Source organism: Camarhynchus parvulus, chromosome 1 (genome assembly GCF_901933205.1).
Source record: "Camarhynchus parvulus chromosome 1, STF_HiC, whole genome shotgun sequence".
In the NCBI taxonomy this organism is placed as follows: Eukaryota; Metazoa; Chordata; class Aves; order Passeriformes; family Thraupidae; genus Camarhynchus; species Camarhynchus parvulus.
This window is the reverse complement of record NC_044571.1, coordinates 40043234-40060291: the sequence shown is the minus strand read 5'-3', so window position 1 is coordinate 40060291 and position 17058 is coordinate 40043234. Positions and strand designations below refer to the sequence as shown.

General features: G+C 41.7%; 1 protein-coding gene across 3 annotated transcripts in view; it reads left to right on the top strand.

The window, feature by feature from the left end:
* Positions 1-14218, top strand: part of FARP1 (FERM, ARH/RhoGEF and pleckstrin domain protein 1) — a 200027-nt gene extending 185809 nt beyond the window's left edge. For all 3 annotated transcript variants that reach the window (XM_030968492.1, XM_030968404.1, XM_030968312.1), the window contains exons 19-27: positions 878-1008; positions 4045-4113; positions 6056-6145; positions 7280-7362; positions 7703-7815; positions 8314-8477; positions 10932-11039; positions 12033-12184; positions 13276-14218. In XM_030968492.1, the coding sequence (XP_030824352.1) occupies positions 878-1008; positions 4045-4113; positions 6056-6145; positions 7280-7362; positions 7703-7815; positions 8314-8477; positions 10932-11039; positions 12033-12184; positions 13276-13357 (992 nt within the window). In that variant the 3' untranslated portion in view covers positions 13358-14218. The remainder of the gene's footprint in view (positions 1-877; positions 1009-4044; positions 4114-6055; positions 6146-7279; positions 7363-7702; positions 7816-8313; positions 8478-10931; positions 11040-12032; positions 12185-13275) is intronic.
* The last annotated feature ends 2840 nt before the right edge of the window (positions 14219-17058 follow it).

Genomic DNA, 17058 nt, shown 5'->3' with positions numbered 1-17058 from the left:
GGGATCAGTTTCTTACTAAGGTGTTTGCAGACTCTTTTTAAAGGCCAGAGTCTAAAGGAAGTAAAAAAAAAAAAGTGAATTTAATCCCAGAAGAGAGCATAAGTCTCCCACTAGCCGGTGGGTGAACTATGTGCTGAGCAATGATGAAAGAAGATGGAACCACTGTTACTGTTCATGGGACTGTGGTTTTTTAACACAAATGGCTGTAGCTGCTCCTCTGGCACTGCCAGCCCGTGTGTTTGGCCCATTCAGAGCCTGCCCAGCCAGCCAGGTGTGTCAAGGCTGGTGCTCCCACACACGATGGCACAGGGAGTGGGTGGTATCTCTGGAGAGAATGGAGTAGAGCCATGGTGTGACTCAGTGGTGTGCAGCCCTTCAGTTGTTCTCATTGATGGGACTGAGAACAAGCCCCAAGGTGTTTGCCATCTGAAATGATACAGTGGCACTGCCATTTCCTGCTCTTTTCTAATATGGACCTGACCCAGTGGGCTGCAAGCAGGGGGGGTAAATGCATATTTTTTAAGCATAAAGAACATCCCTAGATTGATCAGAGTTGTAGGAATTTAAGTCCTTTATGAGAATCTATTTGTTGTGCTCTGAATTGACCATACTCTTCTTATAAAGTTACTGTGGCTAAAACAGGGCAAACTTTTGGGAAATAGACTTTCTCTTCTTCACAGCACTCCACCCCATCCACTGCTTAAGATGATGCCCAGAGGATGTGTGGGTTTTAGTCTGCCTGGGTAGCTTTATGCTGTAGAGGAGAAGAGTAGCACAAGAGGGTTCATGAGCCGGATACTGCTGAAAAAAAAGCCATATTTCTTCTTGAACATTCTTGTAAATTTTTAATAAGCACTTTATGGATTTGTCCATCTAGCTGCTTTGGCTGAGATTTCTGAAATGGTGGCTCAGCTCCATGGCAATATGATAAAGATGGAGAACTTCCAGAAGCTGCATGAACTGAAGAAAGACTTGATAGGCATGGACAATCTGGTCATCCCCGGAAGGGTGAGTAACAGAGTTGTGATTAAGATTTGATACCATTTCAAATCATTAGGTATGTTTTCAAAACCCGTTTATTAGGGGCACATGTGGAATTGCCTTTCATCATCTGAACCTTTTTATGTCACCAAAAACTCTCAGATGTAAACACAATAATGCCAAATGACATCATTTAACCCCAGCCAGCAGCCAAGACCCACACAGCTGCTTGCTCACTGCCCCAACAGCAGGACCAGGTAGAGAATCAGAAGGGTAAAAGCAATCAAGAGAACTCATGGGTTGAGATAAAGACAGTTTAACAGGGAAAGCAGAAGCCATGCACACAAGCAAAGCAAAACAAGGAATTAATTCACTGCTTGCCAAGGGCAGGCAGGTGTTCAGCCATCCCAGGAGAGCAGGGCAGGTGTAATGGGGACTTGGGAAGACAAACACCATCACCTCAAATGTTTCCCCTTCCTCCTTCTTCCCCCCACTGTATATACTGAGCACGATGTCACATGGTCTGAATATCCCTTTGGTCAGTTTGAGTCACCTGTCCTGGCTGTGACCCCTCCCAAGTTCACGTGCACCTTCAGCTCCCTCACCAGTGCTGGCAGTAGGAAAAACAGAAAAGGCTTTGGCTTTGTGTAAGCCCTGCTCAGCAATAACAAAAACATCTCTTTATTATCAACCCTGTGTTCAGCTACTTGCGCCCAGCACAAATCCAGGATACAGCTCCCTACCAGCCATGGTGAAGAAATTAATTCTACCTTAGCCAAAACCAGCACACCATAGAAAACAGCACCTTTAAAGCAGGAAAAGGCAATCCCCTTTATTACCTTCTATTGACTTTTGAAGTTCTGTCTTTTGTATAGATCTGGACTGTTTTAGGCAATTCCAAACATCTTTTACAACAGAGGCAGTAAAAATGTAGCATTTATCACAGCATTCAGAGCTTGAGCAGTTGCACATTTCTTCATGCTGCCCTTACTTTCTTTTCCCAGCCCTTGATGCTAGAGCTTGACAGATTAAAGGCAAGTAAGGCATTTGTGCTGGAAGAACTTCAGCCCTTTCACCGTGGCTTGCTTTGAAACTCATGGCCCTGGGGTGGAGCAGTCTCTTCAGTCCACATGTAACATTAGGCAATAATTTTTGAGACAGTGTTGCCTTAAGTAAACACTTTAAATTGTGCCATAGGAACACCAACATCTTCTTACTTACCATGCCTGTTTAAAATCAAAGCTCATTTCAGAACAAATGAGCCACAGTGTAATATTTGTAGCCTTTTTTATTTTCTAAGGCACATGTATCTGTGTGTGCAAACTTGAGAGTTGTCCCTTGCTGGAGTAGTTTCCTCCCCACTCCCTTGACTTCTGTGTGTAATATACAAAACAAGAGCTTGCAGCTGAGTTTGATGTGCCATTGGGAAGGCAGTGCTGAGCACAGGTATTTCTGCATTTCTGGCTGTTCCCCACTCCCTCCCTTTACCTTTTTTCTGTCTCCAAGCAGCTGCCACAGCTCATGTTTCTTTCTAGTGATCCACAGACTGTTCACATCCTTGGCAAGTCCCTCGGGACATTTCACAGCCTCTGCATCTCTCTATCACATGAAATTAAATGCTGTCATCGGGTGTTTCTGCTACCCTAGTCTATTTAAAGTCTGAGCAGTCTTCCTGTCCTAGGAAGTTCAAGGAGAAGGCAGATGAGGGGCAGAAGTTGTTTCCCTGCCAAGACAAGAAGCATTGGCCACCACGCTCTGGCACATGCCCAGGCTGTTGCTGCTCCCAGCCCTTTCCTGTTCTTCTGGCTCTGACTCAAGTCCCTGCCCTGGTGCAGGCAGGGCTGGGAGGCAAATGCCACTGTAACCCCATCCTCTTCAGGTACTCCAGAGCAGGATGTCTGCTGCTGAGCTGGTTCCTGTGCTGGACATGAGAACCCCCGTGGCTGGCTGTCCTTGCAGGTGGCAGTGACCTGCATGTCTGCATCCATGCAGTGCCCACCGCTGGCCGTGCTGGTGCCGAGCCTGCAAGGGACTGTTGGGTGCTACCACATGGCCCTAATTATGATTAATACTCCTTGGTGGCCAAGAGCAGCTTCCAGTGGCCTCTCTGGTGCCATGAGCCTACTGTGGCACGGGGATAAGCACCTCTAGCCACTTTCCCACCCTTCAGCCCCCAGGCAGTGCAGGTGGGGGGCTGGACACACCAAAGCAAGCCTAAGGCATTCACGTTGTTTCTCTGAACAGGTTGATCTGAGCCAATTTATTCCCTAAGATACAGGTAGTTAAGTGTTTTATATAGGTTTTTACATCCACAATTATGAGCACAATGACCTTAGAAAGACTGTAATAAATAAATATGAACCTCTTAGCTGAAGCTGGAGGAAGTGACGGAAAAATTGTATTTTCATGGGTTTCAGAGAAATATAAGGGTGAGTTGCTGCACAGTTCATAGTAAGCCCAGGAAATCCAGCATTGTGAAAGTTTCAGATGTTCTACTTTTCCTCTATTTCCATCCCTAAACATTCTTAAACACTGTGGTTTGGGTTAATGTGCTGTATTATATGACATGGATGGTGCTGAGATAGCTCACTCTGCCACAGAAATGTCTTTCTTTGTCTGCTGCTAATGGTGATGTTGAGTCCTGTAGATGGTTTTACACCGCAGTGAATGAGAGCAGTGTGTGCCACATGCACCACAGAAGACTACCAGTGGCTAACCAAGAACACATATATATCATTAGTATTTATGTCATTTGTGCTGTGAAAAATACTCATTAAAAACTGAGGAAAGAGGGAGCTCTCTAAAGGAGTTATTGTCAGGTAAAACCAGTTTCACTTAGCTGAATTTTCTTAATATGAAGGAAAGGAGTTTATCCTAAAGACAGTTACAAACAGGAATTATCCTATAAATTAGATTTCTAACATATTTAATAAAATTAAAAGTCTTGATAACTGTCAGTCAAGTCATTTGTATGACCAAGAAGTCATATTTCTGTTTACATACAAAAAAAAAATCGTAATTTCTGCAGGAGATAAATTTTTGTCTTGTATTTGTTTCTCACAGGAGTTTATTAGGCTGGGCAGTCTTAGTAAGTTGTCTGGAAAAGGTTTACAGCAACGGATGTTTTTTCTGGTAAGCAAGAAGACAATTTTTCTTTGTGCAATGAAATGTAACTCTAGGCATCTACTAGACATAACTGTTAGACTTGAATTTTGAATTACAGTATATATTTTTAAACAGCCTTATTTAAATTAACATAGTACATCACCCATGCAGCTGGTTGTTAAGAACTTACATTGCTGTTCAAATCCAATATTCTCTTTGTAACTGCTTCTTACAAAGAGAAAACTATTTTTGATATGACAGTGTGAATATAATAATAAATAATACCTCCTTGCACCTTGTCTTAAGAAAAGTAGCATCATTACAAAATAAAAAGCGGCACCAGGAGGGATGGTGATCATATTCAGAAAAGAAGGTAAAGAGTGACTCCTGGTGATATGAACAATAATTCACATAATGCTCTCAGAACACATTACAGAACCAAATTTTTCCATAAATCATCCAGTTCAACACAAGTGCCCAGCATGTTGATGGACCTGCCTGTACTTGGAGATGCATTTTGCAAGTTTTGTGCTAGGGAAGTTGTCTCCTCCCACCACTTTGACATTATGGTGATCCCACTGACTCTCTGATCCACGAGAGTCCACTGGATAAAAATGAGAGTCCTCCTGTCTTTTCTTCCCAGCCAGCTGATTTACTCCCAGGCTCCTCATGTTACTGCTGTTGTGCCCTTGGTGCTGAGGCCTTGGGGAGCCCAGCAGGCTGCACAGATTTTTTAGTATACAAAACGCTCAAGAGTCAGTGCAGTGTGGCGGAAGAATGCTTCTTTGGCTTCTTGTGTACTGAATGTGAAGGCAGTGGCTGTAGAAAAGCTTGTGAGTGTGCTAGATTTTACAAGGTGTTTGACATTTAATCTTTTAAATGAGCCAAAGATATAACCTGATAAATCTACCTGAGTAGGATTATCCTCTGCCTTTAAAGGCACTGAAGAGGAAGCCTAAATGAATACGGTGCATATTTTCTTGCATACCAACAGATACTAGATGATGCCTTGATGTTATACCTGTATAAAACATTAGAAAATCTGAGAACTAGACTCTCAAGTCAGTTGCTTTCAGTGTCAAAGAAGTCTTTTATCTGTCTTAAGCACCAGAATCTATTTGGAGGTAAAATCCCAAGTCAGTACTGTGGGAGTCCAAATGCACGTGTAATCATTGGCATAATTAAATCCCCCTCTAGTGGCTGATCCACAAAGTTTCATGAATTGCTGCTGCTGCATTGTGGAGGTCTGTGGCAAGAGCTCTGTTTCACACCACAGAGTGTGATTTTCTTGATGCAACCATCTGGTTTGAGAAAAACACCCTTTGACCCAGGTGGCCCAGTGAAAATATTCTGTTCATTTTATGGCAATAAAATGCAGGCAGTCATTTGACATGCTTTGGACAGCTGTTGTTATCTGCAGGAAGCTCTACAAATTGAGATTTTCAGTCTCTTCACCTTGGTATTTTTAACATAAAATCATCTACCTTAAAAAAGGTCTCCCAGCTTCCTTCTGATTATGGGGAGTAAAAGACAGCCACTCTGTTTACAAGGGCTGAGTTGGACACACCTCTTGGGCAGGTTTACCTATCTTTTCTCTCAAAGCAGGAGAAAATATTGGTGAAGGACACACTTTCCATAGCTTCATAGTGCAGCAGAGTGTGAAATGTATGAAATGTACTGCTGTGTTTCACCGCTGTTGTGGCTTGGTAGTTCTGACCCAGAGGTCACAAAGGGAGCATTAGAAGGCATTGGAAAATATCCAGTGTAAAATCATGGAAACATACCTAAAACTAGCCAGAAAGGAGGGCAGGGAAGATAACAGGTGCTAACACTGTGGAATATTGTGGAAGCCAATATTTTGGATTCATGAATTAGGACTGCCATATAAATACTCAACTTCTAATTTTTTTTTTCACATACATACATGCCAGCCAACACCATGCTAATGATGCTTATCCTTGCTTTTCAGTTTAATGATATCCTGTTGTACACAAGTAGAGGCCTGACAGCATCCAATCAGTTTAAAGTCCATGGGCATCTTCCACTGTATGGCATGACAGTAAGTATTGTGAGAACTTAAGGGATTCATGCTTAAGTGGCCATTTGTGGTCCCATTGAATTGCGTGATGGATTTCTGCTGGGCTGAAAACAGCAGCAAAGGGGAATGTGCTCTAAATCTGTCTTGAGTTCAGTATCCGTTCCTGCAGCCTTCTGCACAGAGGTCATCACATAGCAGAAGTGAGCCCCTCATTTTTTGTGTGTAATACAAAGATTATGTGTAATACAAAGAAAGAATTTCAGCTTTCCATAAAGAGGAAAAGGCATTTTTGAGGGCTGCTTCCTCACAATACAGACTTCTCTGGAGATGGGTTCTTAATTTTTTTCAACCATTAATTTGACCATGATTCTTACAAGTAATTCATCCCCAATCCATTATAGATGCACATAAGACAAGTAAACAGTAGCAACAATCTAATTTCTATTAAAAATACATTTCCTAATGTTTTCAGTTCTAGATCTTAAAGCCAAAGTAGTGGGAATCTGGCAGCAAAATGTTATTTGGAGCTCTTGTTGCAATTCTTCTGGAAAACAGCCATTTCAAGCCAATAGCACCTATTTACCTCTTCGTGTGTTGTTCCAAAAATATTTTTGCTGACTTCAAAAAGATTTCATTCTCTCCATTATTTTCAATTGAATTTCTCACTGTTTGGTATCAATTCTTTGCTGTTCTCCTGAGAATTGAATTAAATTGTCACTACCACAGTAATTGATTTTCTCTAAACACTTGCAAGGTTTCAAGTTTTATCTAGCATTTCAAGGAATCTACTCAGTGGTTGGTGGCCATTTGGCCTGGACTTGCTCTCAGCAGAACTGTGCTATGCTACAATTCCCAGAGCACTCCCAGCATTTAACACATCCTTTTGTACAATAAATCACTCTTCTGATAAAAACACTGCTATTTTCTTGGACACAAAGCAGACAAAGCCATGCTTTTGGTTCAAGACATTATTGCAGAACTTACTGTTTTTCCAGCTTGCAAGGCACTGCTTTTTTCCTCAATAGGTAGCTCAAATTTGTTTGTGAGCATTTCTCCTATTTTCCCCAATGGTAAGAGCTCATTCAGTTCATTGTTTCACCTTAAGAAATATTGTACTTCCTGCAATCTGACTGCTTTTGGCCTTTTACCTCTCAGATGGAGGAAAGTGAGGAGGAATGGGGAGTTCCTCACTGCCTGACACTACGAGGTCAACACCAGTCCATCGTTGTTGCTGCAAGGTAATTCAGTGGAGACAAAGTCCACATGTGAGTTGTATTTCTCTGCACCTGTCACAGTGGGACAGAGAGGCATCATTTTGTTTGTATTTGCTCATAAAACCATCTCCTCAAAAGGTATATTCTTTCCTGAAAGCCACTTGTTAAGAAAAAAGTGGATGGGACACAATAGAGTGGCAATTGTGCAAGCTGGAACCAAAACTAAGTAATCAGGGAGAAAAAAGTAGCATCTTGTGTCTGAATTTATTTATTTCAGTTTAAAGTAAGCTCAGCTTGTGTCTATTTCTTAGAGTTTGCTTTCAGCCCGTATGAAAGTGAATAAAACCTGAATTTTCATTGTTAGTTCCCGCGCTGAAATGGACAAATGGACTGAGGACATCCAGATGGCAATAGACCTGGCAGAGAAAAGCAGTGGCCCTGCCCCAGAGTTACTGGCAAGCAGCCCACCTGACAATAGTAAGTAAATGCCAGAGTAGGTTTTATTCACTTTTGCCAGTATGATTGGTGGCTGCTTCGAAGCAAAGTGGTGAGAAGTGCTGGCCACAAGTCAAACTGGGACACTTGAAGTTGATTTATACGCATATTATATGTATAGATATATTGAGATATGTGCCACTTTAATGTTCTTGTTGATGTTAGCAGAAAGTTTGATTGAATAGAGAAGTGACTTAAGCATAATGATTCCAGGAACTATTTGGGCAGTGCCTGTCCTTGGAAGGTATTAAAAACACCAACAAAGCATGGTAGTTAGCCTTTAATTCTAACACTTGCAGAAACACATAAATTAAATATATAAAATATAATAATCTATTTAAAATCTGCACAAAATTATTTCTAAAATGGTGTTTTAAAATTAGTTCACAATACTGCGGACAGAATTGATTTGTTTAATTTTTCCAATTATATATGTTGTTGCATAGAGGAAGAAAGATGCTTTTTCCCTGCATTTCATAGAGTCTCCTGATGAAACTACTGTAGACCAGGAATCTGAGGACGACCTCAGTGCATCCCGCACCTCACTCGAACGTCAGTCACCCCACCGTGGCAACACTACGGTGCACGTCTGCTGGCACAGAAATACCAGTGTTTCAATGATCGACTTTAGTATTGCTGTGGAGGTATCTGCCTCAGAACCACCTGAACTGCAGCTCCAGGCTTGCTTCTCAATGACAATTTCCTTTTTGCTCCTCCTTAACAAGTGTGCTGTTCCCTTGTCTCCTCCTTCCTGGGGAAGTTCCAGGCACGCTTATTAAAGGGCCTCCCACATTCCCAAATGATGGCATAAACCATCACTCAAGCAGCACAGATCTGCTCCTGTAGTGCACCTCTGTACAATCAGTTAGAGCAGTAATTTTTATAGAAGCAACTGTCAAAAAAAAAAGGTGTTGGCCTTTAGAATGTAAAGCACTTCAAACTGTCTTAATGCTTTCAGTTACAGAGGCATTAAGTCATTGCTCGAGCGGAAAGGATATTGTCTTTAGCTGCTGCAGCCAGACTTTCAATTATGTGTATTACTAACTTACTTTCTTTACCTAGCCATCTTTTCTGGAACCTTGTCTCATTGCTCAGTCTCATCTGCTTTTTCTTTATTTGCATTTTCCACCTCAAAATAAACCCCTTTTTACCACTCTGATCACAGCTAAGCCAATTTGATACACATTCGTTAATTCTGTACTCAACAACCAAGGTGCAGACATTGTCTTTTCAAAGATTGAAATGAAAGACTCCTAGCTCAGTGTAGGTTTTAGGATGAGGTGGTAAGCCTGCTGAGGTGTTCTTCCTTCACCAGAGAGTCCAAGGAGCTCTGTGTACTTTATCACAGCCCTCAGCAAATGGAAATTTATGCTCTATGAAAATGGAAGAAGGAATCTTAAAGCTGAGTGGATCTGCACTCATGTGGCAGCCCTCAAACATTAGTCCACCATTGCTCTAGAGAAGAGATACTGATGCAGAACATAGTGATATAAGGACAAACATATTCACCGTTTGTGTAACTGTCTCTGTTTTTAAACAGGAGGTGAGTTTGCTGCTGAAGTATGACAGAATTATTCCATGCCAAAAAATGCTGACTGTAGAGCCTCATTTCAGTCCCATGTAGGTGGGACTTTCCATTCTTCATACCCTTATATCCTGAAAGGGAGGAATAGTTCAGCACAGGACAAGGTCTCGTATTTTTCCCTAAAGCAGAGGCCTTATTATAAATAGATGTAGAACTTATACCAGTGACTCATTCTAATGATTAAAACACTTAGGCAAATCTAACTAGGTCTGAGATCAGTGTTCATTGTTGCTCATTTTTGTTCCTTCCCTGTGCCTCCAATGAACACAAAGCAGTGAAGACCAAGCCACCCTGGAGCCATGCGTTGTTCTGTGAAAACATCTCCAGCTCCACTGCTGTTCCATGCGTGGCAGGGCCCGCTCGTGCTCACCTCGTCCTGTCGGTGCCTCTCACTTCAGCATTATCGTTTATTTTCTTTGTGTCTCTCCCTCCTTTCTGTCTCTCTCGTGGTAGAAGAGCCTCTCTCTGTCAGTGACTGTTCCTCCCTACCTGCTGGACTGATCAGTGATCAGCGGCCTGTTTCCATTTCATATGTCTGCTGGTACCGAATGCAAAGCCTGTCCTTTTATGATATCCTCCAGAGTAATGAGGTAACAGAAAATTAAGGAGTACACCTGCAACTTAGGGCAAGGAGGCAGTAGTCCAGATATCAGAGAACAGGATGAGTTAAAGGAAAGGCTTTAATGCATATCCAAGGCTGGTGAAAACAGAACTTTTTAAGAATACTTCATTTGTAGTAGCTAGACCAGGAACCCCAGATTTCGACTATTAAGCTTTACAAATTAAATTGTTAGCTTCTGCATTAGATAGAGAGAATGATGTAAACAACTATTGTGATCCAGGCAAGAGCCCTACAGTCAACAAGGAATGGGAAGTCATTGATAATTCACTGAGAACCCCCCTTCATTTGCAAGGAACAATGATGCCTGGCTTTCCATCTTCACTATATGAAGGAGCAGTTGCTTCAACCAGCCATTAAATACATGTACTTGGTTATGGCTGTCTCCTCCTTTATGTCAAACTGTCCAAAATCCAGCTAAAATTAAGGTGAACAGTCCTTGTTTTTGAAATCTTTGAAAAGTACCATGTGAATTCCCTGGGTACAGAGACCTCAGTCTTTATCTGCAATTCTAAAGTATGTCATAATTTTCCTTTACATCACAAACTCATGTCAGACTTTCTGTTTCCATTCTATTTAAATACCATTCTAAAAGAAGACAGTAGGATTAACAAGACTGAGGTTTAGTAACAGATTACCAAAAGCCACCTCAGTTGATAAAATAATTAGTGTAGTAGCTTTGAGTTTTTGGAAGTACCCAGCTGCAAACAAAAAAATATGTAAAGTACTGCTCAGCAGTAGAAAAATGCAGAAGAAAAGTACGTCCAGTCAATTGGAGAATTTTCATTTACAACCAGGCCACATAAAACCAGATGAAGTAAATAATTTTTCTTACAATAACTAAGCTGCAGGCACCTTTCACTGTTTTACTTGACTGCTTTTGATCTGTTTCAGAACCAGCTGTCTGGAAATCTGCTAAGAAAATTCAAAAACAGCAACGGGTGGCAGAAGCTTTGGGTGGTGTTCACCAACTTCTGCATGTTCTTCTATAAATCGCACCAGGTATCCGACTGGGCAAGTGTGAGTGGCTGGAGGTGACAGTGGGGGGTTCTTTTCCAAAGGGGCAGCTGAGAGAAAAGTGGGTATCAGTCAGGGATGCTGTGGGCTGGAGCAGCAGGTGCACTGGACATGGCTGCACACACAGCCTTCACTGCCACTGGCACACAGAGCAGGGCTTGTTCTCACTGCTCCTGGGCCAGTTCTTTCCTGAAGCTTTCAGCAGTCGCAGTACAGATCATTCGTGAAAGCACAGCCGAGCTCACCACTGCTCAGAAGCTGTGGTGCAAGTTCAAACCAGGCTTTTATCACTACAATTAAAAACTTAATAGTAACTTACAAATTCTGTTTACCATGGCTGACACTTAAACCAAACAAGAGAACAACGGTCAATGATTTAACCTACCTGAGCAAACACCCTACTGCAAAACTAGGGGATTTCTGTTTAGAATCTCTTGGACTCCTGAATCTGTTTGAGCAGGGCATAAGCACAAAGTTGCTACGTTATGCTTTGTTATAGAAATCCTTAAAGAAGGAATTGGAGAATATTCCACATGTAAGAGAGATAAAGAAACCGTTTGCCATGCAGTAACTGGACTTCAGCAGTGACCCTGCTGGGTGGCCAGCACAGCTCTAAAGGAGTGGGAGTTTGCAAGCTGAGGATGAACCTGGGTGGTGCCCTGCCAATGGCAAATGATGGAGCACTATGTTCATCACTTTGAAAGTAGTGAAACTCCAAGATATTAGCCAGCTTTCCTCCAAGGAAATGCTGATAGGATCAGCCTGCAGCAGATCCTTATGCAGAGGGTCTGTAATGATGGCCAACTGAAACTACCAGATAATTAATCTTATTGCAATTGTATAAATCTGGTATTTTTCTGCACATGTGTAGAAACACAGTGATCTTTAAATGAGGGTGTATCTGCTTTCCATTTACTTATGTGTTCTCTTTATTTAAGGGCATTTGATCTCACAGCACTTTCCATCATATCTTTTCAGGACAATCATCCTTTAGCCAGTCTTCCTTTATTGGGATATTCACTTACCCTTCCTTCTGAATCTGAAAACATTCACAAAGATTATGTGTTCAAGCTACATTTCAAATCCCATGTGTACTACTTCAGGGCTGAAAGTGAATACACCTTTGAAAGGTAAGTTTGTTTTTGAGGGAAAATTTTTGTTAAATTCCAGGAGCATTCTTCCAAAGGGTAGTAGATACAAAGTTTATTTAATAAGCTGGTTCAGTAATACAGGCAAAGTGGTTCAGCACAACTGGAGAAAGGACCTTTTAAAATTATAAAAGAAATTTTAAACCCAATACTGCTAAAATCAAGTGATTGGTTGTGATGATATGGAAGCAGTAATAGTAATTACTGCAAAACCTGAAATTATCCAGTCAGAATTGATCAGGCTCGCTGTATGGGGAGCTCCATCCCTCAGACTTCAGGAAGCATGTGAACAGATCACAGGACACCTCAGTAGCTCTTCAGAATAGCTTGGCTTCCTTTAGTACAACTGCATGGAAAATCCACACCTGAAACAAAATTCCAATTTTTATAGAAGCAGCTGTTCCTACTACATATTTATGCCACTTCACCATGTAATTTTTACACCTCCCACTGAACTTCAGATACACAGAGAGTCAGGGAAAAGGCACTACTCCTCCTAATTTGTGGTTTGCAATTGTTCATACAGGGAACTAATTTAGCTCTTTTATATGAAGCATGAACATGTCAAAAATCATGATGTCTTCATCAAAGAAAGATGCTCTTAACCTTTAGCCATGTCAGTCCAATACTATAAACAAGGCAAATTGTAGGAAAGTGGTGATAAAATAAAAACACAAAATGCTTTTTATCAGTTCTAGGAAAAAGAAGCAGAAACTGCAGCTAAAGTACATTTTTTTGCTCTCAGATTAAGAATGGTTGGTCTCAATTGCTCATTGCTTGGACCACTCAGAAAAAAAGATATTTGGTGTCTGCAGAGCAAATAAAACCACTATTAACTTCACAAGTTTTGGGACCCATACCTGCTGTTTGGGACCTGCTGTCTGTTCTCTCTAAACCTCCTTACAGTTTTGGAAGTTGCCTTGAGACAGATTTAGGGGTGAAGTAGGAAGATGCTCCCGCAGGCGCTAAAAATCAAACTGTACAACCAGTAGCACAGACTATATCTGTCAAGAAATTCTCCCCTGGGAACTGACCTTCCTTCTGTTTGTGTCTGTCCTCGTGCCTCCTCACAGATGGATGGAAGTGATCCGAAGTGCCACCAGCTCTGCCTCTCGTGCTCGAGCTCTGAGTCACAAAGAGCCTCATGCCTATTGACGGCTGAACAAGCCGCTGTGTTGATTGTCCAGCAGCTGCTGATTTTCTAGAGGACATTTGAAACTCTTTTTCTCCCTCCAAGTTTAGGAAAACTTACACTTTGGTAAAAGAAGAGAATTGAGTATGGTTTTGCAGAAACTTTCACAATTCCTCAGCAAAACTGTTTAAGTTCTCTGAATATACAAACTAGCTTACCATCATCCAGTGGCTGCGGTTCATTTCATGTCTTGTATTTTGTCATTCTGTGCTGTTTTTAGCTTGTGCCAGTATTAAAATATTGTCCTTATTAGAGTGCCAAATGCCAAAAGATGTTTTGTTGCCTCAAAGATTGCACCTAAAAGAACTCCCAGATGACTGAAATCTGAAAACTTTCTCCTCTGAGGCAAACACTATTTTCTTCTCTTTTCATAAAAATATATTATTTTTCTTTACCATGTTAATCTGTAGACTGCTGGGCTTTTAAATGTAGATGGATTTTCACAGTATAGAATATAATTATATATACAGCAAGCAGTCTAACAGGAATGAGATAACTTTCAGATTTCATGCTTTTTTCCCCCAGTCTTTCTACATTTAATCAGCAACGATTTACTAATTTTCTATGTTTAACAAGGAAACAGTTGACAGCTCATTCTCATTTCCCTTTGGGGTCACAAATCCATGTGGTATAAATAAAGTATAGGGTTCTTACCTAACCATTTTTTTGGTGCAAGTTGACCAAATTGTTCATCTGTTGGCTTTGAAAAGTGAGTACTACTTGCAAGATGAAAAATTTTTAAAATAATCCAGTGCAATATTATTTGGGCTGTTAATGTACTGTGAATGGTTATGTAAAAGAAGAAATTAAAGGCTGTGGTGACATTCTGCTGTTTGTTTTACAAACTTGAAAGAAAACCTGTATGCTACAAGAACCGCAGCTATTTGTGATTCATTTGTAGTGTTTTGGTAACTAAATTGCTCTAAGCTGGGGGGTACTACTGAAGCCCCAAGTTTTCATCCTGCTTGCTACACATCCCAAATTGACTTGCAGTTGGAATGTCAGTCTCTCCCTCTCTCCCCTGGGGCTCAGGCAGACAGAGAATGACTCACACAACCTGCAGCAGAATTACCCATTTCGTATGCCTAGCTTCAACATCAGCTGGCACCACATTTTGGACAAGCTGGTGGCGCTGAGAAGATTGGCAGCACTGTATCTGCAAGGCTTAGATGCTTTCCCTTGTGTTCTAAGAAACATTGTCACTAGGGTGAAGTAAAGCTTCCACTGGCAGAAGTTTGCAGGGCTGGTAACACCTATCACCATTACAGGTCTTGGAGGAAGCACGGTGCTAAGCAGAGGGGGCCTGAAGGTCAGTCTGGGAAACGAAGCTGGGGAAGTTCTAGCCCTGCTTTTTCTTCATCCAGCTACTTGCTCTGTTAATGGCTTGTCTGTGTGTGATGTGTAAAATGGCTTCTTACAGCTTTGCTCACAACAAAAGGGAATAAAATACCTCACACCACCACTGTACATATGCCTGTTTCGAGACAGTAAAGTTCTTTCTGTTACCCCCGACATACCTCTGTCCAAGATGAGGATGGGCTCCAAACCCCTTAGGACATGCAGCAGTCCCCATGGCCAAATCCAAGCACACCCTGACAAAGGGAAACTTTCCAGAGCACTTCCTTCAGCTGCAGGGAGACCTTCAGCCCCCTGGGCAGGCAGAGTGCTGCAGTTGCTCTTTGCCTCAGCTAGTGCCCCTGGCTCTCCATACCAGTGCAATAATCACACTGATCCTGGAGCACTGCCTCTGGCTAAGATGGGCTGAAGGACAAACTTGGAAAGTAGGTAGGAAAATCTGAAGCCCATTTTCTCAGCTGCAGGTCCCACTGCCTTGTCCATTCCGAGCCTGTGACCCTGCCGTGTAGTAACATGCAGGAACTCCAGTGCTTCAGGACTGACTAGGAATGCGAGCACTGATCTTCGTAATGAGGAGAAGAGGAAATAGTACAGCACAGGTGAGCAACAACTCAGCTGCAGCCATGCTGGTCTGGGAAAACAATGCTGGAAAAGCAACAGCATTTGATGTTGCTATGAAGTAAAACTCTGCAGACCTGGTCCTGCCAAAAATTTTTATTATTCAGTGGTAAAATAGTACCTTACAAGACATGGCCCTGCCTCTTCCCTTTAGAATTGTTATCCATAACAGTGAAAGGCTTTTTTTAATGTAAATTATATTGAGGGCCATGCCTTTAATTCAGCCAAAACTGAATTTTAATTTAGAACCCTGGGGCTTGTTGGATAGAATGTTCATTAACTGCTGTTTGCTGCAGTAGTTTATTCTGAGCTCTCCAAAGAAATCAAGTAACGCCTTTTCTCATTAAGTTTCACTTTTACACAAGGTGAATTTGGAAAATAAGGCAAAGACCAAAATACAGCGAAATTTGTTGTTAATGGCAGAGACCAAGTTAGGCTGTGGGTGCCCCTCTCAGAATACCCACCTAATCACCATTTTCACCTCTTTGTATTATTTTTCCTATTAAAAAAAGTTTAACACAAGAATTTTTTTTCTTCTCTACTAATGTGATTTTTGTTTTAAAATGGAACCATTTGACCTGCTGTCACCTGTCAGCATTTTTCTAGGTGTCTATTCCCAGGGTTAACCCAAAACTGAAATGATAGGAAGAGAGTAGAATCAATTGTCCTAATACTCTTATCTTGGAAACGGGCAGAGTCTACATGTATGAATAAAACTCAGTGTACTAGAAAGCTCTAATGTACAACCACTTATTTTTAATCCTTCACATCATAGCACTGCCTGTTCAGCCAAGCAGGGCCTGCAGAGAGGGAGGGTCACTGTGTGCCAGGTCAGAAGCTATCACTAAACACATCTCTCTCAGCTGCAGGGAAACCTCAGACAGGGCACTCCAGGAGATTTGCTGCGGGTGCTGTTATTACTCACCATGAAATAGCTGCCAGTTTCCAATAATGGGCAAATAAAAACAAAATAGGGACTTCATTGCCTCAGGAGGTAGCACCACAGGTAAAGGGATCAAAAAAGCCCGGACTCCTGTAGTTTTTTCAACAAGATTAAGCATCTCCACCATTTATCTGCTGTCTAATTTAACCTCTGTTAAGATGTGTTTGATAATATACCTCAAACCTACCTCTTTTCAGAACATTTTATTTGAACAACACTGACACCTTAATGCCTTCGTAAATTCAGCTGAAACCAGACAAAAATGACAGACTGAAAGACAAGTCAGCAGGTAGGGGAAAACATGCTGTGAAGCATGTTTTGCAGAAATCTTGATTAAAGTCTCTGACTAAGGAGGAAGAAAAATTCATTTTAGAGACAAAATCAGGTGTAATAGCCTGCCATTCCATCAGCCAAGAACAAGAAAGAGGATCAAGAAAGACCTGGAAAGCCCAGTCTTGCCCATTCTTTCTTTCTGTACAGGACCAATTACATGGTCTTAGCCCTCAAAAGCACAGATGCCTACCTGCAGACAGATGCACAACTCCAGCTGCTACAGCACAGGGACACTGCCTCAGCCCTGGGGCACAGGAACGCTGGTAGGGGACAAAATAATGGGCGATGTACTACACATACAGTTTTTAGCAGCAGAAAATAGTAATGAAGTACAGCTACAGGAGTGCAGCTGTCACACAGTTTGTCACCAGGTAAAGGTGCAATCCATGTAGTTTGTTGTGAGCACTTAATCGG